Source organism: Lepidochelys olivacea (genome assembly GCF_965140295.1).
Source record: "Lepidochelys olivacea isolate rLepOli2 genome assembly, chromosome: 11".
NCBI lineage: Eukaryota > Metazoa > Chordata > Testudines > Cheloniidae > Lepidochelys > Lepidochelys olivacea.
In genome coordinates this window covers 60,784,750-60,811,853 of record NC_140421.1, presented here as the reverse complement: position 1 = coordinate 60,811,853, position 27,104 = coordinate 60,784,750, and the positions used below count along the sequence as shown (strand labels likewise).

Here is a 27,104-nt window from a genome sequence, read left to right as displayed (position 1 = left end):
GTCATGTGTGGTGTTTTCTCTTGCAGCACTGTGATGGCCTTCAGGAGACCACACTAATGCATGGTCATAGGTTTTTTTTTTTGTTTTTTTTTTTAAAACAATGTCTTTCTGGTGTTAGTAGTCCTCTTTGTCCTCATTGTTGTAAACGGTGATAATCCACGGCTATTTGAGCACTGAAGTTATGGTGAAAAAGATATAGCACTAATAAAAGCTGTTACCAGGTCAGATGTATTATATATAAACTTGCTAATTCTGGTGCTCTGGCTCTCTCCCTGGTTAGAATTGGGAGGGCTGCTTCATCAGTGACTTTTCACATTTTCCTGCTGGCTTATGTTTACTTTCCTTGCACACTTTTCCCACCACACATGCACTTCACCCATGTTCTGCTGAAGCCTGAGTGCTGTTAAAAGTCTTTTCCAAGTTTGGTGGTTCTGGGAATGCTGAATTTTTGTTGTTTACGTGAACAATGAGCCACAAGCATTTCCTGAGCAGAAGTTTCAACAGACAGTGTGAGAGTTCTCTCTCTCTCATTATACACACACACACACATATATACATGTGGTAACATTTCCTAGTATCAGAGTAACAGCCGTGTTAGTCTGTATTCGCAAAAAGAAAAGGAGTACTTGTGGCACCTTAGAGACTAACCAATTTATTTGAGCATGAGCTGTCGTGAGCTACAGCTCACTTCATCAGATGCATACCGTGGAAACTGCAGCAGACATTATATACACACAGAGATCATGAAACAATACCTCCTCCCACCCCACTGTCCTGCTGGTAATAGCTTATCTAAAGTGATCATCAAGTTGGGCCATTTCCAGCACAAATCCAGGTTTTCTCACCCTCCACCCCCCCACACACAAACTCACTCTCCCGCTGGTAATAGCCCATCCAAAGTGACAACTCTCTTCACAATGTGCATGATAATCAAGGTGGGCCACGTCCAGCACAAATCCAGGCTCTCTCACCCCCACCCCTTTTTTCCCGGACACACACACACACACACACACACAAACTCACTCTCCTGCTGGCAATAGCTCATCCAAACTGACCACTCTCCAAGTTTAAATCCAAGTTTAACCAGAACATCTGGGGTGGGGGGCAGGGTAGGAAAAAACAAGGGGAAATAGGCTACCTTGCATAATGACTTAGCCACACCCAGTCTCTATTTAAGCCTAAATTAATAGTATCCATGTAGGTAGGAATAGCGGTCAGTAGGTTTCCGGTATAGGGTGGTGTTTATGTGACCATTGTTTATTAGCACTGTAGTGTCCAGGAAGTGGATCTCTTATGTGGACTGGACCAGGCTGAGGTTGATGGTGGGATGGAAGTTGTTGAAATCATGGTGGAATTCCTCAAGGGCTTCTTTTCCATGGATCCAGATGATGATGATGTCATCAATATAGCGCAAGTAGAGTAGGGGCTTTAGGGGACGAGAGCTGAGGAAGCGTTGTTCTAAATCAGCCATAAAAATGTTGGCATACTGTGGGGCCATGCGGGTACCCATAGCAGTGCCGCTGATCTGAAGGTATATATTGTCCCCAAATGTAAAATAGTTATGGGTAAGGACAAAGTCACAAAGTTCAGCCACCAGGTTAGCCGTGACATTATCGGGGATAGTGTTCTTGACGGCTTGTAGTCCATCTTTGTGTGGAATGTTGGTGTAGAGGGCTTCTACATCCATAGTGGTCAGGATGGTGTTATCAGGAAGATCACCGATGGATTGAAGTTTCCTCAGGAAGTCAGTGGTGTCTCGAAGGTAGCTGGGAGTGCTGGTAGCGTAGGGCCTGAGGAGGGAGTCTACATAGCCAGACAATCCTGCTGTCAGGGTGCCAATGCCTGAGATGATCCACTTCCTGGACACTACAGCGCTAATAAACAATGGTCACATAAACACCACCCTATACCGGAAACCTACTGACCGCTATTCCTACCTACATGCCTCCAGCTTTCACCCTGACTACACCACACGATCTATCGTCTACAGCCAAGCTCTGCGATACAACCGCATTTGCTCCAACCCCTCAGACAGAGACAAACACCTACAAGATCTCTGTCAAGCTTTCTTACAACTACAATACCCACCTGCGGAAGTGAAGAAACAGATTGATAGAGCCAGAAGAGTTCCCAGAAGTCACCTACTACAGAACAGGCCTAACAAAGAAAATAACAGAACGCCACTAGCTGTCACCTTCAGCCCCCAACTAAAACGCCTCCAACACATTATTAAGGATCTACAACCTATCCTAAAGGATGACCCAACACTCTCACAAATCTTGGGAGACAGGCCAGTCCTTGCCTACAGACAGCCCCGCAACCTGAAGCAAATACTCACCAACAACCACATACCACACAACAGAACCACTAACCCAGGAACTTATCCTTGCAACAAAGCCCGTTGCCAACTGTGCCCACATATCTATTCAGGGGACACCATCACAGGGCCTAATAACATCAGCCACATTATCAGAGGCTCGTTCACCTGCACATCCACCAATGTGATATATGCCATCATGTGCCAGCAATGCCCCTCTGCCATTTACATTGGTCAAACTGGACAGTCTCTACGTAAAAGAATAAATGGACACAAATCAGATATCAAGAATTATAACATTCATAAACCAGTCGGAGAAGCCTTCAATCTCTCTGGTCACGCAATCACAGACATGAAGGTCGCTATCTTAAAACAAAAAAACTTCAAATCCAGACTCCAGCGAGAAACTGCTGAATTGGAATTCATTTGCAAATTGGATACTATTAATTTAGGCTTAAATAGAGACTGGGAGTGGCTAAGTCATTATGCAAGGTAGCCTCTTTCCCCTTGTTTTTTCCTACCCTCCCCCCCCAGACGTTCTGGTTAAACTTGGATTTAAACTTGGAGAGTGGTCAGTTTGGATGAGCTATTGCCAGCAGGAGAGTGAGTGTTTGTGTGTGTGTGTGTGTGTGTGTGTGTGTCCCCGGGAAAAAAGGGGGGGCGGGGGTGAGAAAGCCTGGATTTGTGCTGGACGTGGCCCACCTTGATTACCATGCACATTGTAGGGAGAGTGGTCACTTTGGATGAGCTATTACCAGCAGGAGAGTGAGTTTGTTTGTGTGGTTTTTGGAGGGGGGGTGAGAGAACCTGGATTTGTGCAGGAAATGGCCCACCTTGATTATCATGCACATTGTGAAGAGTTGTCACTTTGGATGGGCTATTACCAGCAGGAGAGTGAGTTTGTGTGTGGGGGGGTGGAGGGTGAGAAAACCTGGATTTGTGCAGGAAATGGCCCACCTTGATTATCATGCACATTGTGAAGAGAGTTGTCACTTTGGATGGGCTATTACCAGCAGGAGAGTGAGTTTGTGTGTGTGGGGGGGTGGAGGGTGAGAAAACCTGGATTTGTGCTGGAAATGGCCCAACTTGATGATCACTTTAGATAAGCTATTACCAGCAGGACAGTGGGGTGGGAGGAGATATTGTTTCATGATCTCTGTGTGTATATAATGTCTGCTGCAGTTTCCACGGTATGCATCCGATGAAGTGAGCTCTAGCTCACGAAAGCTCATGCTCAAATAAATTGGTTAGTCTCTAAGGTGCCACAAGTACTCCTTTTCTATTTCCTAGTATATTAACTACACTATTACTCTTGCTTTCCGAAAGCATAGCCCTGCCTCAGAAAACTGTTGTCCTTAAATAATCCAGAAACAAATCTATCTGGTTATGTGTATCATCCTACCTTGCCATTGTGTTAAACTGCTTCAGTGAAATATACTTGCCCTGCCAAGCAAATATTGCTAAGCAGGCTTTTGGAATGGTCAGCTGTTATACACTGGAACGATACACAGAAGAGAACATTACCACCAGTATAACCAGTGAAGGTTTCCTAAACTATGGCATGTTAAGGGCCATGGAACTGAACTGATAAGAAATTGTACTATGATTATTATTTTACACTTCACAGTCCACTGGGACTGGAAACAAATGCCTTGCAGATTGTGCAGCATATTCCCTCATTCACATTTCCAATGACATCAGTATGTACTGGAGCATGTAGTTTTCTGAATACCTCAGAATAATACATGATAACTTTGGGTTGGAGGAGAAAATGGAATGTCTTCAAAAGTCAGTTCTTTCTAATCTGGCACCACTAACTCTAAAATGTCTGTCAACCCTACGATTATTGCATGGTGTCACTACAGGGCAGAGGTTAAGGTTGTTTGGATGAATTGCCAGACCTTAACATGTTCAGATTTTCTTTAAGCATAACCTTAAATCTTCTAGATATATATCATTTGGTTTTAGGATAATTACAATACCTCTTGTGGCATTATTGACATGAACTGTGACTGTATAAATCATTGTTGCAATCAAGGTCCTATAGCTGCACCAAATCTTGTACAAAGGAGGTCAAGTAAGGTGTCTATGAAAAGGTTGTAATTTGCTGGCTATGATTATGCTGTCTGCACATGTGTGTTCAAATTTTTGTATTTGAAGTGTTTGATTCCAAGTAGTGAAGCATTTGGTCAGCTTCTTGACATTGGGCACTTACTCAGAATAGTCCTATCAAGCAACACTTAACTAACAATGGACCTTGGGAGACTCCAATCTACAACTGAAGAGCCTTCCTGGGAACATTCAAGGTAGCATGTGAGCAATAGCTACCGCCTGCAAACTGAGTCATGCATGGACATGTGACTTGCCCATGTGACTCCAAACCCCATCTTGCTGCTGTGATTTTCCACATTGTTTCCTTCCACATGGCAGAGGATATAAAAGGCTGTGGAAACTCCTCCATTTGGTCGTCAATCCTGCTTCTGATCTCTGGAGGAACTGTGCTTGAAACTGAAGCTCTAAACAAAGAACTGAACAACCTATCCAAGCCGGGATGTTTGTACTCCAGAGACTTGATGGGATTACTGCTGATTTAAACCAATCAAGCCTGAAACAAGCCTGAACTAAGAACTTTGCAATTGTTGTATGTATTTGATTCCATTTAACCAATTTTAACTGTTATCTGTATTTTTTTCTTTTTATGAATAAACCTTTAGATTCTAAAGGATTGGCAACAGCGTGATTTGTGGGTAAGATCTGACTGGTATATTGACCTGGGTCTGGGGCTTGGTCCTTTGGGATTGGGAGAACCTTTTTTCTTTTACTGGGGTATTGGTTTTCATAACCATTCATCCCCATAAGGAGCAGTGCTAGTGGTGATACTGGGAAACTGGAGTGTCTAAAGGAATTGCTTCTATGACTTCTGGTTAGCCAGTGGGGTAAAATCAAAGTCCTCTCTGTTTGACTGGTTTGGTGTGCCTTAGTAGTAAAGGACCCCCAGGCTTGGACTGTATCTGCTCTGCTCTAAGCCATTTGTCCTGATTGATACTCTCAGTAGCGTCCCACCAAAGGCCGCTTTGTTACACCCCTGTAATGCATTTTATCTTAAATGAATTACTATGTGATCTCAACCTTCCCTCTGTCTTAATATTGTTTTTGTCTGGGAATGTTGAGTGTCCTATAGATGTACCAGCACTTCTTCATGGGTAGAATATATGAAAAAGGAGTCCTTCCCCTAAAGATCTTACCATTCTCGAGGGAGTACAACCCATATGATAACCTAAATATTAAATTATAAAAACTCAAAAATTAAGGACGTTTAGACAAAGCACTGCTCTTAAATGCAAGTCTCATTATATTTCCTAAAATGACAGCAAAAGCAAACTTTTTCTTGGTAAGGAAATGAAATCTGCTACTTGAAGACTGTAGCTTTGCCCATTATGCTGCAAAGCAATTAAGGAGTTCACAGAGTAGCTGAAGGGAAAGTATTACTATAACCAGATTCTTGGACCAGACTCATTCACCAAGAGTGAAAAAATTGCAACAGCCTTCAACACAGCAAATGCAAAAAAAAGTCAGTTTCATTAAATGTAATTCTAAAAGCCAAATAATAAAAACTATTTTGAAATTCAAGCTAATATTAAAGTTTTAGACTCACTTATGCCACGATCAGAAGAACTAAAATAGAAGAAAATACCCACTGAAATTAACCATCAAAGGAATGGGGGATAGTGTGGGGATTTAAGAGCGTGGGAACTGCTGTTGCTCTTTTCACACAAAGGAAGAGTTGAAACTAGCAGTAGTTCAGGGCTCTGGGCCTACTCTTTCCTTTCTCACCTTGGAAAAAAAAATATGTAGTGGTTCCACTCATCCCCTTGCCTTCCCTTACTGCCACAAAAACATCTAGCTGCTCCAGAACTGCATGATCCCTGCCTTAGAAACCTCTCTGTGGTTCTTTGAGGGAAAGGTGGGAGGGGTACAGAAGCAGCAGCAACTGACACCTGCAAAGATAAGGTGCAGCTTACATTAAGTTACTGGGGAGGGGGGGGGCGGCGGAGGGGGGGAAAGACACGACACTACTACCTTTATTACTTTGGGGGGAGGTCTGCATTTATTGGGGCAACATTAATTGTATTTTGGGGTCATTTGTTGAGGGCAGTATTCACTATTTTTTGCAGGAACAATAGGTTAACATAACTCTACTATACCTACGGTCATATGGCTGTGATGAATATAGTAGATTAACAATTACAAAATAAAGTCACCACTGTTCTGTAGTTTCTTTCAGCATGATTTGCACTGAAAGTCAACCCAAATGGTGTAAGTCTAATTTCTTTTATAACTGCTAGACAAAAACGTTTAAACAAAGTTTTATTTAAACGGCACTTCCCTTCTTTCATGAATGAATATATGGATTACATCATATACCTGTGAAAACAAGCTAAAAAGTGAATTTACAGAAATAAATATTAACAAATATCTTCCATATAGATATTCTTAAAGTTACTCAAGGTTTTGATTAGAAGGGTAAGGAGGAAACTGGGAGAGAAATTTCAGCCAACAGGACTCCAAAATAAAGTTGGATGAATTGTCTTCCTTTTATTTTTATGGTTGCTTATAAGGTTAAGCCCCTAGAAAAAATGTTTTCACTTTTCATTATGGTGTATAATATCTTCTATATTTAATTCTATTTCAAAATAAAAATGAACACCACTATTCTGCCAGATTCACATTTCCTGTAATGACTAGTTTCATGATTTTTCTTAAAATGTTTGGATTCTCGGAGTGTAAACAAGGTAAACAGCAAAAGAAATTCAGATGCTGAATACAAGCAGCAAGAGTATACTTTTTGTACTTCTAAAAGAGAGTATCCATGAATACTAGTCAGAAGCTGTTAGAGAAACCCAACAGCAGAGAGATGTTTCTGATTCAGTCCTAATAATTCCCAAAGGAAACCAAGAACTTACAGATCAAACAGTCACCCACTAAAAGCCTGTAATATTTACAGAAAGGAATTTCTAAGCCAACAACCGAATACCTATTTTTAAAAATTGTGCATGCACTATTAGTGGGATACAAAGTACAAAAAGAAGTTCTTTAAATTATATTCAAGCTCAAAGTTTCCAAAGAGAAAAATAAAAACTCCTGTGAAAAAACTTAGTCTAAAAACAACTATATATTGTGAGCACTTTTTACACACTCTCTCCTTCACCCACCAAATGAAATTAAGGCCACTTTACTCATTCTAAGGTGACGACATTCCTATGATCTGTACCCCAGTTGCACTATTCATTATATGTTAAAGTCTCCACAGCAGAGTAATGAAAATGATTTTAGTTTAACTCCAAAGCCTGAGTAAAGACTAGCCTTTGATGTTTCCAATAAATCTGCTGAAATTCAAAACAATTAAAAAAACCCCACAAAATAAACTACAAATGGTCTGAATTTTTTTTTTTTTTTTTTTAACTGTTCACAGTGTTATAACTGGCCACACAGTTTACTTGGAACTATTTGATGGAAGGATAATTCTTGGATGTGTCTTAGTATTGGCCCAAAGTTCTAGGAACTTAGAACGCTAATCTTGTAGAAGTGATATGACAAAGTCACAAACAAAAGCAAAATATGTATTTCCAATATTCAAAAGTTTCAGAAGGTTGCTAGATGGGAATTTCTCAATCTGAATAACTCTCTCTTCAGGATAAAGAGAAATTTTCTACAGGAATTCATTTTGGGTAATGGATTTCACAAATACCAGGTTTCTTTACCTATCCCCCCCTTCTGTCTTTTTTAAAATTCTCTCAAGCAAAAGCAAGCGTGAGCTGCTATTATTGTTCATAGCACTTAATCCAGGACCTAGGTAAATGGAAGCAATGTGAAACATACGACATAACCTTGGTCAGTTTCCCACCTCTGTTTCTGCTGGGAAAGCAACTACAAGCAAGAGCAGCTGCAATCATGAAGCAAAAAGGTGGAAACATTTTTTCCAATAGTTTTGTTTTAGAGTTCCTGGCACATATATTCGGATACACTGGTACAGGTCCTCCATTCCAGCACATGGAGATGGTACAACTAGAAAAAACGGTTACTTACCTTCTCGTAACTGTTCTTAGAGATGTGTTGTTCATGTCCATTCCAGTCAGGCGTGCACGCGCTGCGCGCACCGTCATAGGAAAGTTTTTCCTTAGCAGCTCCCATTGGGTTGGCTGTGGAGCCCCTTGGAGTGGCACCTTCATGGAGCTCAATATATGACCCTGGCGACCCTACCCTCCTTCAGTTCCTTCTTGCCGGCTACTCTGACACAGGGGAAGGAGGCTGGGAATTGGAATGGACGTGAACACCACATCTTGAAGAACAACAGATACAAGAAGGTGTTGAAAGTGACCATGGTCTTTAGTGATTAGATTGGGATAGAGTGGTAGCATGATTGGGGTGTCCACTGACAGCTCCAGCAGCATGGTGTACCAATGTTGATGGGGCCATGGGGAAGAGCAGATTCCATTAAAAGTTACTGAAGGCGGAAATCACGCTCCTTCTTGGTCCTTGACCGAAAAGCCCTGCAGATTTTGCACTTCCCCATTTGGTGCACTTCCCCTCATTTAAGAGTCATGGGAGTCACTGAGGGGCATAGGCTTATTGCTAGTACTGCAGGGCTTAAAGCCTTGGGCTCGCGGCATGCCCCAGAGCCCAAGGGGGGGTGGGGCTAGGGATTGGGGAAAGACCCCGTTCCCAACCTACTATCCATTTACCAAACTAACTATGAACTCAAATGACTTAACAGAAGAACACTAAAGGAGCACTTGCTGAGCAAGTGAGCATTGTTCCAACGGTCATCATGGATGGTAAGAAGGAACTGAAGTGGGGGGTTGGGTCGGCAGGGTCATATATTGAGCCACATGAAGGTGCCACTCCAGGGGGCTCAACAGACGACCTGATTGGAGCTGCTAAGGGGAAACTTTCCGATGACTGTCCACTCAGCGTGCGTATACCTGATTGGAATCAAAGTGAACAAGCACTCGAAGAAGAACTGTTGTTTTCTGTGCAAATGCAAATCATTAGCTCACAATCCTCTGCCGATTTTTTCAGATTAAAAATATTAATCCGTCAGCACCCTTAGCAGAACAATGGGTAGGAATCTAAACTAACATACTAAGTCTCTTAGATTAAAAATAAATCAAGATCAGATAATTTAACACCCCAAATGTATAGGATCCTCCAAGTACTACAAAAAAATTATTGGGCATTTAACAGTCACCTTTAACACCCTCCTACAAAGAGAGCTTTATAAAATGTAATGTTTAGAGAAACTATTAAGACACTCAATTGATTTCTTTACAAATATCTAAAAACAGAGTGCTCTGCTCAGAACCCTTAACATATTTGGACACTGATTTACTATTACTGGAGTAGACTTTTGAACAGGCACATTTTTTTTTCTTCCAGACACCAATTGCTGGGAACATTTCTTTGCAAGAGACAAATCTTAGTAGCTATAAGGCTTCTTGAATCTTGCAGTGATATGAAACTAGTTAAATTCACAGCTTCCACTGCCACCCCCCACCCCAAAAACTAAGGCTCATTTCCACATGGGTCATTTATTGTGATTATTGCAAAGAGCTTTTGTCCTAGTTTAATCAGGACACCAAAACTCTGAAGTGTCCATTGAGATTGGGAAACTATTTTGACAACCAGTTTTAGAGAAAGGGTACAAATCAGCAGTCATCTAGATAATGCTCACCCTTCAATTCCTGAAAGGGTTCAAATTCAGTTCTACTGTCAACCTTGGAGAGAACTCAGAGGATAGGTGCTACTCCAAATGGCAGGGCGAAGAAGTGGAGGGGGATGGAAGAAAGCTTAGTGCAATGAAAAGCAAGAAAAAAAATCTCCAAGCTCTACCCATTAAGGGTAAAAATATACAAGCGAGTTAATAGTTTTGAACTAGGATTGTGCTTTTCTTAAAGAAAGGGCACAAAGTCTGAAAAGAATAAGATCAGCAAAAATCTGCAAGGAGCCAGAGGCCTATCCCGGATGATTGGCATAACTGGTCCTGCTTACAATTCATTAGATTAGAAAGGAAATGTGACACCATACCTCAATCTTCATAGTAACAGGATACGAGAATGGCATAATTATGATGTATTTTATGCAAGACAGATCATATAAGATATCACTGAAAAGGTTATGATTTACTGAATATGATTATCCTACTTATATGCATGTATCATTTTGGTATCTTAAGTTAGGAATATTGTCTATGTATCTATTACATATGTGTTTACACCCGGGGAACGCCCACTAGACAAAAGACTGTCAGTCTAGATGGCTGGCTGGGAAGGGCCAATTCAAGTCAATGGACCATTAGGGAGAACAACAGGTCTTAGAAGAAGCTAATCTTCCACTGGGGAGCCTTCCTGTGGAGGCTACAAACAGCCTCCAAGTCATGGCTGCTATGCCACTACCGGGGTGTGTGACCAGATCACCTGGTACTACACTCCATCATGGAATACCGTGTTTTTCCACTGAAAGGCATCAGAACCAAGCTTGGAGACAAAGGGTTCCCACCATATCAAAAGCTATTTAAGGCAGGGGAGTGACCTCATCATGGTTCTTCACTGACTCTGTGCCCAAAGGAGACTCTTGAAAACACCTGAGGAACAAAGACTGAACTGGGGGGAACTGCTGGACTCAGGCTAGAGGGATTTCTAGGGTGTGAAAGGAACACCTGGAGTTTTAAGCTGAAGCAAAGGCAGCTGGCCCCTTAAAAATCTCTGCCGCTATCTTAAATCCTCATTTAGGGTGAGAATTTGCTACTTATATTCAATCTATTTAGTATATTAAGCTCAGATTGCGTTTTTATTTATTTGCTAGGTAACCTGCTTTGATCTGTTTGCTACCCCTTATAATCACTTAAAATCTAACTTTGGTAGTTAATAAATTTGCTTTTGCTTCATCACAAACCAGTTCGTGGGAGTTATAACTTGGGGCAAAAAGCTGTTGTATATTCTCTCTCCACATTAAGGGAGGGGGTGAATTCCATGCGCTTACACTGTACAGATCTCTGCGCAGCACAAGACCATATAATTTTGGGTTTACACTCCAGAGGGGGAAATGCTCTTGAACACCTGGGCAGTTCCTTAGTTGTAGCCTCCCCATGCAGAGCTGATCACAGCAGCCTGTAAGTACTGCAGCTGAGTGTGTCCCTACCTGTGTGTATGCTGGTGAAAGAGCAAGTTTGGAGAGCTTGGCAACTTATTACAGCAGCACAGTGTGAGGGGAAGCCCAGGCTGGTGGGTCATGGGGGCTCAATGGTACCCTGGTTCCAGATGGCATCCTGGGGGAAACCCGCCAGAGGAAACTCTCTGTTAGGAACAATTAACATGACCATGAAGGAGAACTTCTTTGTCATATTCCCATTGCTAGACACAAAATGGAACCGATTTGAAAATCTAAGATGCGCAGAGATCATGATCTGCAACTCCAACAACTTCTTGAGCTGGTCATGCATCTCTGAAACTAACAGGAAAATTTCAAGAACTTTTTTTGAGAAATCATGCTAGGAATTCATCAGTGTGATAAGAAACAAGAACATGCACCTATCGGGAAGACATCTATGGTACTCCCTTCATCCTAAACACAAGGATGAATTTAGTGACACAGAAGTAGTAAAGAACTTTTGAACTGATATTTTCATACCCTCTACAGTACTAGAGGAAAAATTATATGCTTTGTAAATATATTCTTATCATCCTTCCTCTGCAGTTTGTGTCTGGAAATTCAATATTCTTCCCTGATTGGTTTCAGAGTAACAGCCGTGTTAGTCTGTATTCGCAAAAAGAAAAGGAGTACTTGTGGCACCTTAGAGACTAACCAATTTATTAGAGCATAAGCTTTCGTGAGCTACAGCTCACTTCATCAGATGCATATCGTGGAAACTGCAGCAGACTTTATATATACACAGAGAATATGAACTCTTCTTCCCTGAGTCACTCATAAGCTACCATCTTTCCACCTAAAGGTAACTGAAGGGGACTCCTTTCAAAGGAAGTCAGTGTCAACTCCTAATCCTTTCATGTCTACCTGATGGACAACTGGGATCCCTCCACAGCACTCAGCCCAGGACTGTCCAGTGCTAAAAAAAGAGTCAAGAAGAAACTAAACTTCACTCTCAAGACGCTACTACTTACACCACCAGGCTGGTTCTATTCAGTTTTCTATATGCAAATTCATAACCTAGACACATCACTTTACCTGAAAGATTATTTCACAGAATTAGATTAAATTGATCCATACTGATTGATTTCTAATTCAGTGAACTGAACTATATCATCCATTTGTATCAGTCCTTACGAATTACATTGTAAATTAGTATATTCTTCACCAACCTCCCTTTGCATTTTTTTTTAAATTTAGAGAAAAAACAAATACACCCCCACTTCAGCATGCTAAAGAAAATCAGTTTGATCTCACAAGACAAAAAGGTTCTATACATTTCACAGATATACATCATTCAGCAGTAATCAAGTATTTCAGAACACGTGGTGGTATTTTTTCTTTAAAAATCACTACTTGGAACACACAGGAGTTAACATTATGTTAACTCCCATAATGCCCTTAGAAGTGGCATAACCTTACCTGACACTGATTAATGGCTGCATGGTTACCATGGAATGGAGACTGTCTTTCTTTATCCCGATGATGCCTGCTGCTGTGTTTACTTCTCTGCAACTGCTGACGCAATTTTGCAATCTGACAGGAAAGAATATGAGTCTCAGATTCCCTTCACATATTCAATTAAATTACTACATCAAGTTTACTATATGGACTATTAACAAAAAAGTAAAAGCTGAAACATGGCTAAGTATGAGAATCTACTTGATATAATGTTGAGTCAGCTACTCCACAGGTAAAACACACACAATACTAAAATATTAGCTTTCATTTTTCTATGAAGACCTGCACATATTCCCAGTTCTCACATACCAGTATGACAGGTTTTAGAGTAGCAGCCGTGTTAGTCTGTATTCGCAAAAAGAAAAGGAGTACTTGTGGCACCTTGGAGACTAACCAATTTATTTGAGCATAAAGCTTTCGTGAGCTACAGCTCACTTCATCGGATGCATTCAGTGGAAAATACAGTGAGGAGATTTATATACACACAGAACATGAAAAAAATGGGTGTTTATCATGCACACTGTAAGGAGAGTGATCACTTAAGATGAGCTATTATCAGCAGGAGAGTGTTAACTGCTGGAAATGGCCCACCTTGATTAGCACTATTCCCTCCCTGCCCCCCACTCTCCTGCTGGTCATGGCTCATCTTAAGTGAGCTTAAGTGCTGTGGAGATAGCAAGCATTGTGGCAGCATGGTTGACTTCCCCCTTGACTGGAGCGTGGGGCAGGCTGGTGCCAGTTGTTCATCCTTTCTGAGAGGGGAAAACGGCACTGTGAGGCGCAACAAGTCCTGTGCCACCTCATATGCCTCCGGGGTCGACATGAGCTGCAGCTGCTGACTCCAAGGGCTCGGTGAGCAGGGCGGGTCCAGACTTAACTGCAGGAGTCGATCTGAACCTCGCGGGTGAAGTGGCTGAAATGCTGTAGGCTGACTGGGGTCCCATCATGGCTGGCTTCTTAGTTTTGGTCAGGGGAGAGTGGCCCTTCTCCGGCTGCTTCTTCTGAGGCACTTGCAATTGTGAACAGTGCCTACCTGACAACTACATGCGGGAGGAGCCACGATGGTGCCAAGAGTCTTGTAAGGAGTCCTTTCTTGGCACTAGATCCTGGGAAGATGGTGCCGGGGTGCTCTGCACCAAGGAGACGGTGCTAGGCGTGGGGTGTCCCAATCCGGGGTCTGACTGGGGCCGAAGCATGACCTCCATCAGCAGAACTTTGAGATGCTGGTCCCTGTCCTCAAAGTTCCAGGGCAAAACCTGCGACAGATCCTGCACTGGTCTTTCTGGTGACTCTCCTAGACACTGCAAGCATGAAGTGTGCAATTCACTTTCAGGCATGCATTTACCACAGGCCTCAACTTTTAAACGCAGGGAACCACAGCATGCCATGGAGAAACCTGATTGGAATTGACATGAACAAGCACCCAAAGAAAAAGAGGCTATCAGCATGGCTGTTGCCTTCTGCCATCTGATCTTGTGGACCACCTGCTGTAGAAGAGATAAAGCGGGGGGAGAGGCATCATTCATCTGGTATGACCGATTGAAGACTTCGGCGTCCCCCTGTGATTGAGTTCCAAATCCTCCCTTTGAACAATATTGAACAGCATTTGTTATTGTTGTGGGATGAGGAAAGATCCCTCACTGGGGTTTCCCCTGGCCAAATATGTCCACGATTAGAGAGTCAAGCAACTCCCATTTGTGATAGGTTGCAAAGTTTCTGCTGACAGCATTAGCAATTGTGTTCTGGTGCCCGGTAGATAGGCTGCTGTCAAAAGAATACGGTGTGTGATTCACCATTCCCAAAGGTGGATAGCTTCCGCACACAAGGCTCTGGATCTTGTCCCCTCTTGTTTGTTTATGTAAAAGCCTGTGGGGGTGGTATCTGATATGACAGGAACGTGTTGATTTTGGATGGTTGGCAGGAACGCCTGGCAAGCTCTGCATACTGCCCAGAGTTACAATATATTTATCTGCATCCTGGACTCTCATGCTGTCCAGGTATCTTGTGTCATGTGTTTGCCCATGTGGGCATCCCAGCCCATGAGGAATGCATCACTTATGATGGTCATGGTGGGTGAGGATGGGAGGAAGCTCATCCCTGAGCAGATTCATAGTGAGTTCATCCAACATTGGAGTGAGGAAAGAACTTCTGGTGACAGGTGGAGCACAGGGTGCATGGATTGATGCATGGGGGAGTAGACCTATGTAACCAGAGTTGAAGGCAGCGCAGGTGTAGGCGAGCGAATGGCGTGATTTATGTTCAGACTGCCATATGTCCCAAGAGAGTCAGGTTTTGGCCAAAGTCAAAGTGATTAATTCCCTCATTGTCTGGAATCTTTCCCTTGGTAGATAAGCTTGGGCGGAGGTTGTGTCTATGTGAGCTTCTATGAACTCTAGGGATTGCGTAGGGTTTAAAATTGATTTTTCAGCATTGACATTAACCCCTAGGAAGGAGAGGAGTAGAAGCAGCTGCGATGTCACCTTCTGGGCCTCTTCTTTAGACTGTGCTGCTATCAGCCAGTCGTCTAGATAGAGGAAAACAAGGACCCTGATGTCTAAGATGGGCTGCCACTACAGAGAATCCTGTTGTGAATACTCGTGGGGCAGTGGTGAGTCTGTAGGATCGGACCCTGTATTGAAGATGCCAAGGCCCCACCTTGAACCTCAGGAACCTTCCATGAGTTGGGTGTATATTGATATGGAAGTAGGTATGATATGCATATCAAGAGCCATCAACCACATCCTTTTTCTAAGGAGGGAATGGCTGTTGCAAGTGTGACCACGCAAAATCTTGGTTTGGAAAATCGAGCAATTGAGGCATCAGAGACCTAATATCGGTCTCCACCCTCCAGTCTTTTTGGGAACTAGGAAGTATCTCGAGGAGAACCATCTTCCTTGAAAGGAGTCTGAGATTAGCTCCACAGTTCCCCTCTGCAATAGGGAGTTGACCTCTAGTTGGAGGAGGTCGTCGAGTACGTGTGGACCGAGGAGAAGGGCGAGATGCCATGAACTCTATGATATAGCTGCTCTGGATTATATCTAGGACCCACTTGTCCATTGTTATGGCTTTCCATGCTGGCAGAAGAGTCAGAGGTGGCTCCCCGAATAGGATAGGGTAAATGGGCATTGGTGTATGGAGCCGTTAACGGCTCTCTAAGGACACTCAGAAATAATGTTTACATGATGTTTGGATGTGTTGCGCTGATGGCTGGGCAGTTGACATAAGTTGACGTGGCCTATGGACCTTAGGGTGCTTTTGAAGAGGCTCATAGGTATCTTGGTGGTATAGCTGCGGCGGCCCTGTAACTATATGATTGGGGTGGGCAGTAGAATTTCCTCTTAGGTGCTAGTGTGTAGATGCCCAGAGACCTTAGGGAGTTTAGGGACTCATCCGTTTCCTGATTGAAGAGGTGCGATTCATTGAATGGGAAGTCTTTTACAGTGGTTTTGCTAGAGGAGCGTAACCAGGATTCTCTCCTCATGACAATTCCTGTTGCCAAGAAACAAGAGACTATCTATGGAGTCCACTGCTGCCTGAAGCATGGATCTGGTGAGTAACCTGCCCTCCTCCAAGACTGCCTGGAATTGATTGCAGATAAGCTACCATTGCAGGATCGCAAACTGTGCCAATCTCCCATAGTTCATAAAATCATATTTGGACATCAGGACTAAGTAGTTTGAAATACAAAACTGGAGTTCCACCGAGACCACATTTTTGCCCATGAGGTCTAGCCTCTAACCCTCTCTATTGAATGGGGTCAAGCTTGTTTGGAATGTTCTGAGACCACCTGAATAATCAATGAGTTTGGTGGTGGAGGAGAGAACAGGAACGCTAACCCTTTGGTGGGGACATAGTATCTCTTCTCAGCCCCTTTTGGGGCAGGTGCACATGTGGCTGGATGTTCAATACCAGGCATGACAGTTGGAGGATGGCATCGTTGATTGGTAAGGCCACTCTCACCAATACCAAAGTGTGCAAGATATCAAGCAGCTGGTATTGACTGTCTAGTCTCCTCTAAGGTAATGTGTAGGGCATTAGCTATTCTCCGCAGCAATTCCTGGAACTGGCAATAGTCATCCAGTGGGGAAGAAGGGGATTGAAGAGGCAGCTGCATCTGGGCAAGATGAGGGATGCCTCTCAGGATCTGTCAGTACCGTTGGAATTGGGCTAATCGGTGCAGCATCCAGGGCTATGTTAGAGTGCTTACCTGACGAGGGTTGTGGTGATGAAGTGGGGGAGTCCTCCCAGACCGAGCGGGACTGTTCAGAGGGTGAATATTGTGGCCAGGAGCTCCGGTAGGGCCAACCCGGTTGACCCTGCTGTTGTGCAGCTTAGGACCACAGTGCCAGATACAAGATCTGCAGGCAAAGCAAGGTGGGGAAGTGCCCCAGTGTTGTCGGAACCTTCCAGTAGTCAAGCTTCAGGAACAGGAGCAGTGGACTCTGTCAGAGATCCATATGGTCCAAATCAGAGGAGTCAGAAACCTCACCAAATGGCGGTGGCATTAGGACTGTTGGAACAGGAGGTGGCAAGAGCATAGCGGGCAAAGGGTCCCTTCAACTTGGTGATCGGATTGGTGGTCATAGATTGTGAATAACTCATGGGGATCTAGGGAACCTCCAATTCTCCCAGAGGTCAAAGGTATTCGTTCCGCTGGAGGAGTTGGTATCAGGAACTGCATCTGTCTGGAGACCGATGGTTCAGAGGATGCCGGTGGAGTCGCTGGGTCTGTGATCGGTACCTGTGGAACTAGTGATCAATGCTGCCATTTCTCATTCTTGTGAGACTTCTAACGCATGGATACTTCATGGCCAGGAATTGTGGATGGTGCAGAGTCCACATTAGATTTGGAGGAAGATTTTCTGCCATGCTTATGTGCATGCTTCCTTGGTTCATGACTAGGCCCCAAGGTAGGGTTCCACAGAAGAGAGGGCACTCTTTGCCTGTTCAGGCCAATGTACCAGGGGGGTTTCCCCAACCAGAATCCAGCCTCCATAAGGTGTTTCCTGATGCGGAGTGTCTGGTTCTCCCTAGTAAGAGCAGGGGAGGCAGATACCGTACCTGGACGCAATGTGGGACTTCCCCCAAGCAGTACATGCTGGTGCACGTGCTGATAGAAAATGAGTGAGAGCAGGAATCACAAGTTTTGAACCCTGGCAACTTCAGCACAACCTAGTACCCACGCCCAGGTGTCGGGGTGGGTTAATGTTTGGCAGGAAAGACCACCGAAGCAGTGTCCCAAGTCTTAAATCTGGTATGAAAGGAAGAAATGAACAGAAAAGAAAAAAGTAAATACAGAACTAAGAAATCTAAACTACTAACAGTACTAAGGATTGTTTCTGAAACTCTTCAAAACCTGTGTCACAAGGACGATTGGACAGTAGAAGCTCTGGCTCAGACCATGAGGCGGTGAGAAGGAACTGGAGATGCCGATAGCCCACTGTGCCCTTTATCACCTCAGGCAAGGCCATGATGTGGCACAGTGTGCATGTCCGGACCACCGAACAGTACTACTTTCAAAAGCTCCGGCTCGGGGCACATGGCGCATAACCCTTACTGGAATACAATATTGGATCATCACTCAAAGGAGAATTAAGTTTGACAGGAATTATATGACCATTTGAATTCCTCTCTCAGCTAACAGATACTTCCTTGATTTCTTGTTGCTTTCCCTACCCCACTTCATTAAATATTGGTGTCTTGCACGGGGATCCTATCAGTTAAAAAACAGAAGATGTCCAAGGGATTTTTTTTGGTTTGTTTTATAACAGATTAGCCATTCTATATTTCTATTTTCTCCACCTCCAATCCTTATATGGCAATACTAAACACAAACATTTGCACTTTCTTCAAATCTCATGGTAATAAAGTATGCAGGCAACAAGCCTGACCCAACTTTATTTCAAACAATAGCTTTCCTGACCTCCTTGAGTTGGTCTGTGCTGCCCCAGGATGCTGAACGCTTGTGAGATCCTTTCTTCTTTTCTAAATATTCTTCAGCCCAGGCACTCTCTGTCTGTAACAAGAAGATTGAAGGATTAATTTTAAAAGAGTATGCTTATTCTTGCCAAAAAACAAAAGAAAAAAGAAATTAGAAACAAGTAAGCTAAGAGAGGGCATGCAATTATGATTTTCTGGATACAGACACTGCTGGAAAGCACAAGTCACTGAATGAAAGCCCTCTATGGCACCTCTGATATTCCTACAAGTAATCAGTATGAAGATGTCACCTCAGCCACTCCTATAATCTACATAGTAGGTCTCTTCCCTATTTCATATGAACACTTATCACCCCAACTATAACAGAAGTATTAATTCTAATTTAGTGTCACTTAAAACACGGAAAGAATTTGGCCCATTAGGTTTAAGTGGGTACAAGTCCCAACCACTTTAGTGCTCAGACCAGGGATTAATTTGATCCTATGTGTTAACAGACATTTCTAGTCCTGCTCTAGTATGTGACAAAAGGCCTGGTCTACACTACAGAGTTAGGTCAATGTAAAGCAGCTTACATTGACCTAATTAGGTCAGTTTCCACAATATAGCCTTGCTGTCACCGATATAAGTGCCCTATTACAGCGACATAACTACCTCCATGAGAAACATGTCAGTGTAGTTCGGGCAATGCAGTGTCCATATAGACACTGCAGGTTACTTATATCAAGTGTTGGCTCTCATTCTTATCAATTTCATGGCTCCATGGTGGAGCCAGGAAATTGACAAGAGAGCCCGGCTCACATCTGGGGCGGGTAGGGGGCTCCCTTCCCCAAGCCGGGCTCCTGTGGAGGCTCTGGACTCCTCACCCTGAGCTGGGCTGCTGCCTGAGCTCTGGGCATACAGTTCCCCACGGAAGCCCAGGGGGCAGCCGTGCTCCCAGCAGGGAGTCTGGGGGGGAATGGGGCGAGGCTCCCATCAGGGAGCTGCACACAGAGCTGACAGCTCAGGCTCTCTCAGCTCCTTACACTGCCCCTCTTAAATCAGTGGATGTGTACCACCAACAGAAAGAGGCCAGCATGGACATGAACCACTGTAATAATTACTGTGGTGGCTGTAAGTCAGCCTAACATTAGATCGACTTAAGTTTGTAGTGTAGACATGCCACAAGCAAACTTTCTAGTATATAAGCAATACTGCACAATTAATTATTGCAATATCACACAAACAACTATACTATAACCTATAGTTGAGCACTCAAGTCAGGAAATACTAGAATTAAGTTGCCTGGGCAACCTTAATTAGACCTCCTGGCATGTATGCATTATGATACTGTCTTTAATTACATTATCACATATTTTTTCCACAGGTCATCTGCCTCATTGAGTGCACAGAACAGATGGTTCTTACCAAATGACCAACTATTCAAGAGTTTGTTTTATCTTCATTGTTCAATGTGTGTATATTTAGTTGTATACTATTCAAATCCTGTTCTGAATACAGAAAGAGGCTATTGTGACAGATGCAGCCATTTCCTGCAACATTCTTGAAAAACCTTACTGAATGAAGTTTTAGAAGGTTTGGAGTCCACTGTATCAAGTTGCAAAATTCATGTATTGTGGAATTATATGCAATTTCTATAGGGGGAGACATGACCAATATAAATCCTGGGAAGTGTCATGAGCTTCAAAAGGCTACATGAAACTATGTGCCAGACAAGAATGAATTTACGGGACAAAGTTAGGTGGGTTTCCCAGAAAAATTCTTAGGGGGTGGGGCGGGAAGGTATATGCAAACATACATCCTCCGTTTATGCAAGAACTCAGCCTTTCAAAGTTTCGTCCTTAGGAGGGAACCTTTGTCTGGCGATTACCTGTTCCCAGAGTTCCAAAATCAAAGAACTAAACTGCGTAAAGGAAACAAACAGATTCACGGGTGTTTTTTCTGAGCAAAATCTGGTATGAGCTTGTGACTACAGGAAAAACCCTACCCATCGTGAAGTTTGAAGGACTGAGCACCTACCTGCCACAGCCCTTCTTAGAGTTGGGCATGATCTCTTGTAAGCTTATCAGCATGTGTGTAGATCAGTGGTGGCCAATTGGCAGCTCCAGAGCCGCATGCGGCTCTTCAGAAGATAATATGCAGCTCCTGCATAGGATAGGTTTTGAAGAGTTTCGGAAAGCGTGTCTCAAGGACAATTGGAGAGTAGAAGCTCTGGCTCAGACCATGAGGCGGTGAGAAGGAACTGGAGATGCCGATAGCCCACCGTGCCCTTTATCACCTCAGGCAAGGCCACGACGTGGCACAGTGTGCCAGTAGCCGACTCTGGGGAAAAAAATGATGGGTGCTTGGCACCCACCAGCAGCCCTATCACAGCCCTCTCTCTCTCTCCCTCCCCCAGTGCGTCTCCCACCTGCTGTGATCAGCTGTTTCGCGGCATTGAGGTGGCTTTCGGGGGAGGGAGGGAGGGAGTGAGGACATGGCTCACTGGGGGATGGGGGCCCGAATGGGATGGGAGGCGGGGCCTGGGGCAGAGCCAGGGTTCCAGCAACCCCTGGCTGGCGCCTGTGTCCCCTTCAATAAAGCACACAGTGACTAGCTGGTGTGGAAATTTTTAATCAAAATTTTTCTTACATCATCTAACAATGGAAGGCAAGTGAAAATGGAAAAGAAAATACACAGATGAAAACTGAGGCTTCCAATAGGAGTGGGAGAATAAGTACTATTTCACTGAACATAATGGTAAGGTCATGTGTCGTCTTTGCCAGATGTGTATCTCTCAGTTCAAATCTTCGAAATGACGCTGCAAGTTTGCTTCTAGTCATGCACATATGGATCAAGAATTCCTACAAGGTTCTGAACTGAAAACTTTGAAAAAACAAACATATGTAGAAGCCCAATTCTTCACCAGATTTGCCAACTGATTGCAGACTGCAACGTTAGTGTCCTATTATGTGGCCCGGCACATAGCCAGTACAAAAAAAGCCCTACTCTGAAGGCGAGTTTATAAAAACATGCCTCACTGATGTGATTTCAATCCTGTCACCAGAGAAGGAGAATCTACAGAAGAAAATGTCTGGCCTGTAGCTTTCATCCCACATAATAAAACACAATCTCTGACCTGAATAGTGACATCGAATCGCAACCGTACTTGCAACTTCAACAGTGTATTTGAGCATTGCTTTGGATGAGTCATGAAATGTACAGAATAAACCTCAATTATCAGTATTTGTCCAGACTGTGTCGTAAAGCGAACTCCTCGATATCATGCCACTAAAGGATAGAACTCGTGGATGAGATCTAAAGGAGGCATTGATGATGTTAGTTGCGAAACTCCACTTCCCTTTACAGAAGTTCAGTGCCATTGCAATGGACGGGGCTCCGTCCATGTGGGATCTGTGAATGGATTAGTAGGGCTTTGTAAGTCTGACAAGAACTTTCCCAAATTTTGGACATTTCACTGTATTATTCATTGGAAGAAACTGGTATCTAAAAATCTCAAATTTGATCACATCATGAAACCAGTCCTGCACATTGTAAATTTCTTTCACTCAAATGTACTCAATCACAGACAATTTCAAAAACTAATAGAAGATTTGGATGAAGATGACTTCCCTGCCAATTTGCCATTTCACTGCACAGTTTGATGACTCTCGAGAGGTAAAGTTATTTCCCGTTTTTTCGAGCTCCTGGAACCAGTAAAATTGTTTATGGAGAAGCAGCACACAGAATATACCCTGATCTTACAGATCCTGGGTGGGTTTTGGCTTTGGCATTTCTTGCAGACATGCTGCTGCAGTTGGATGAACTAAAGTGGACTTACAAGGAAAATTCTGGTTGCTGTCTGATCTAGTGCAAAGCGTATTTGCATTCATGAACAAACTGCAGCTGTTTCACAGACAATGCTTGAGGGAGAGCTGACACACTTTTCCTCAATATCATAACCTCAAGCCAGATCAAAAGAAGATGCAGCAGAATCTCTGAAACAGAGCACAACTAGATATGCGAGCATGATTAAAGATCCTAAGGACAGTTTTGAGGAAAGATTCCAAGTTTTGCAGTAAAAAAGACCTCAAATCAGATTTCTGATTGACCGTTTTGGTGCTGAAGCCAATTGTCTGAATCCCCCATTAGTCACTGACGAAGCAATATTCCAGATGGAAACAGAACTTTTGGAAGATGACAGATTGAAATCTGTTCAGAAGACAGAGGGGACCCTTACTTTCTGGAACTCTGTACCAAAGGATAAATACCCCAACATCAGAAGTGCAGCCCTAAAATTAATCTCAATGTTTGCCTCAACTTATCTTTGTGAGTCTGTTTTCTCAGCACTCAAACATGTGAAATCCAAGCACTGATCCGTTTTGACAGACAGCCATTTAAGAGTACTGCTGTATGTGAGCACAACTCAACACAAACCAAACCTTAAGGAAATTGTTGAAAGCAAAGAATGCCAAAAGTCCCACTAAGTAAAAGGTTAAGACAAGTTATTATTATTGTTAACTACACATTATAAATGCATAATAAATACACATAATCAAATTATGTGTGTGCATACATACATACACATACACACCATATTACTGTGACTCTTTGGCAATGTACATGGTAAATTCTAGCTCCTTCTCAGGCTCAGGTTGGCCATCCTGGTGTAGATGCTTTTATTGTTTTAATAGGTTTTCTTTGTAATTCTTCCACAAGACCCTCTGTTTCTCACTCAGATCTGAGGAATGCTCAGAAGTAAAACAGCATACATCAGCCACTAAAGTAAAGGTCCTCTTTGGATCCAAAGAGGAACCCAGAACCGGAGCAGGGTTTGAAACAGGAACCAAAGACCTGGTTGGCACAGGATCTAGTGAAATATTCAAATCTTCCCCTTTGGTTCTCGAAGCTGAAAATGGAACCAGACTTGGTTTTGGAGCCATAGAGGCCCTGTCAGAATCAGAAGGATCTGACAAATCGGACATGCAGGATCTGGCACTGCTAACAGTGGCTGTCTTTTTCTTTGCCTTCCTCTTTGGAACCAACACAGCTTGAGTCAACAACATGGCTCTCAGTTATGTCATAGGCAGTCCGCCCTTCTCTATCAATAACAGTACCTTTAAAGACCTGACTGCTTAAGCAGCAGGATCAGGAGCTGTACCCAATGAGGGTTCTGATTTTCTAGACCCTTTAAGGTGCTTTGGCTTGCTGGAGGAAGTTACAGGAGCCAAAATTGGCCTCTTAGGGCTTGTCTTCACTACAGAGCTAAATTAGTGCTGCTGCAATCGATACAGCGGCATCGATTTAGCGAATCTAGTGAAGACATTCTCAATCAATGGGAGAGTGCTCTTCCATCAATTTCTGTACTCCACTCCAACGAGAGGCGGAAGCAACATTGGCAGGAGAGCCTCTCCCGCTGACATAACATAGTATGGATCCCGTGGTATGCAGATCTAAGCTACACTGACTTGAATTACGTTACCAACGTAACTCAAATTGCGTAGCTTATATAGACAAGAATCTGTAGCGAAGACAAGCCCTTAGACACTGGATCCAGAGGGTACAAGACTCAAGGAAAAGCACTTGCAACCTGTTCTGCCTTTTGCAAGCTCTGGGTATGAAACTCCGGCCGACAGAACACCCAGAAGAAAAACGGTACTCCCCTGAGCACTTCAGGCACCTAACATGGTCATCCAACGCTGGGAAGACAGCTAGGCATGAAGCACATCTCTTGAACTCCAGTTTCTTCTTTTTCTTCAGTTCCATCATAACCTGGAACTGAACTACTAATTTAAGTTAATTGTCCATACTCAGCACTGAACTACAACCATCCTAAATGATTAGCAAAGAATGGAGAAAAACCTCATATGTGAACAGATCAGAGTGGTCCACTTCAGTCTAGCACAGACTATAACAGGGTTAAAAAAACAAAACAAAAAAGGACAAACCACAACTAGATAAATTCATGGAGAATAGGTTCATCAATGGTTATTAGCCAGGATGCGCAGGGATGGTGTCCCTAACCTCTGTTTGCCAGAAGCTGGGAATAGGAGGCAGGGAATGGATCACTTGATGATTACCTGTTCTGTTCATTCCCTCTGGGGCACCTAGCATTGGCCATTGTCAGAAGACAGGATACTGGGCTAGATGGATCTTTGGTCTGACCCAGTATGACCGTTCTTATGTAGCATGGTGGCTGACATGATAGAGGGCATTGCACACTCTTATACAGCCTTGCCCTCAGAACATTTGTTGACACTGAGGAGAAGGGTAAGAGGGGGAGTGCTCTCATGGATATTGCTTCGAGAAGTTTTTTTGAAATACTCATTAGAGGGAGAAGAGCCACTCAAAGAGCACCTCCCCCTTTTTTGAACCAAGGGTGATCCAGATCCAGCTAACTATAGATGTAGCATTTCTGCAGAGACACAGACGGAGCGATACAGAGAATTTCAAGTAGCTAGATCCTAAGCTATAAAGGATCTTAGAGGTCAAAACCAACACTCGGATGATATTGCTTACATGATTCTGCTAAAAGCATTAGCCAATAAGGCCTCCAGTTTTTACTAATAATGAAGTATCATAGAACAGAATGCATCTATTCTGTGTCTTGATAAACCAAACCTTTTACACCGCATGGTTTTGAAGATTTATTGCACCAAGTGCACTCAAGGGAAAAGCATTCAAGGAAAGTACAATCAAGATAGCCTCATGCTTACAGCAAGTACAGCGGAGTCACATCATATGAGCATTTAACTTATGTGAATTCAACTATACGCGCTCGGCAAAATAAATAAACTAACTAACTTACGGCGGTGGAGTACTGTACAGGAGTCAACGGGAGAGCGCTCTGGGGTCATTTTATCGTGTCTAGACTAGACGCGATAAATTGACCCCCCCCACTGGATTGATCGCTGCCTGCTGGCAGCAGGGGGAGCGTGATTTTAGTGCTTAAAGATACGTATTTTTCGTACAACATGACCCCTAAACGCAAGCCAACTACTTCATCTGGTGCTCAACTGAAGAAACAGTGATCTGTTCCAATGCTGGAGGAAAAACTGGCTGTGTTGAACTTATTGAGAGATGGTATGTCGGTTTCCAACATGGCATGTAAATATGGCTGCAACAAATCTAGCATCCGGGCCATCAAGATTCGAGAGGGAGAAATTTGTCAAGCCATGACATCAAGTGCTCCAATAACTGCTAAGGTGATGAGCCAGGTGCATGATAAGACTTTAGTGAAGACTGAAAAGGTATTAAACTTATGGCTAGAAGACATGAACCATAAACGTGTGCCTATCGATGGCAACACATTGCAAGAAAAGGCTCTTAGCCTCTACGCGCTGTTCAAACCTCCCACCGAAGAGGGACAGCCTTCTGATGAGAAGGAATTCAAAGCCAGCCTGTGTTCTTGCAATCAAATAAAAAGGCTTCGGTGACGGCAGCATTATTTCTGGATTGGTTCCACAAGTGTTTCATTCTGGAGGTCAAGCAGTACCTCGAAGAGAAAGGGACTTGACTTTAAAGTGTTGCTGATCATAGACAATGCTCCTGGCCATCCCGAGGCACTCCAGTTTGCGCATAACGACGGTGAAGTTGTCTTTCTCCCTTTTTTATTCTTTCATCTCTCCCTCTTTTTGACTATATGCGATTTTTGCCTTACGTGCTGACTTTAGAACCTAACCCCCACGTAAGATGCGACTCCACTGTATAACTGGCTAGATGAAATAAAAATGTGACTTACGTGTGAGCAATTGGAGAATAGTTTCTTATGTTCTACATTAAAACAAAACCCCTACATCTCTGTTGCAAGGGATAAATGAGCTGAAACCACTCAAATGACCAAGTTTTTTTCCCTCCAAAATACACTTCTCTTTTGTCAAGACTTTGACACCTAGACACCAGTTCCTACTCAATTACGACATCCCAGAATATGCTATGCTGTGAGAATACGCCCACCACTGAAGCCCACAACAGAGTGTTAGCCCCCTTGAAAATACTACCCTGGAGTGCCAATATGTAAAGAAATTGTAAGGGGATGTTAAGTTTGGAAACTGTAAAGGTAAAATAGTATGTTTAATCTTAGTAATGTTCTAAGTTACTTTCCTGCCTTGATTATTTGTGTTGGAGAAGGGGTGGAAGAAAGTAGGGAGGGATGACAATTCTATATATTCTTCTAAAATTGGGTGAGAGTAGGAAGTTTTAAAAG

General features: G+C 43.3%; 1 protein-coding gene across 2 annotated transcripts in view; it reads right to left on the bottom strand.

Annotated features, from left to right (window-relative positions):
- Positions 1–27,104, bottom strand: part of FAM117B (family with sequence similarity 117 member B) — a 98,525-nt gene that overhangs the window by 32,145 nt on the left and 39,276 nt on the right. For both annotated transcript variants that reach the window (XM_084643389.1, XM_084643390.1), the window contains exons 3-4: positions 18,906–18,998; positions 12,944–13,057 (exon numbers count right to left, since the gene is read on the bottom strand). In XM_084643389.1, coding sequence (XP_084499515.1) covers positions 12,944–13,057; positions 18,906–18,998 — 207 coding nt within the window. The remainder of the gene's footprint in view (positions 1–12,943; positions 13,058–18,905; positions 18,999–27,104) is intronic.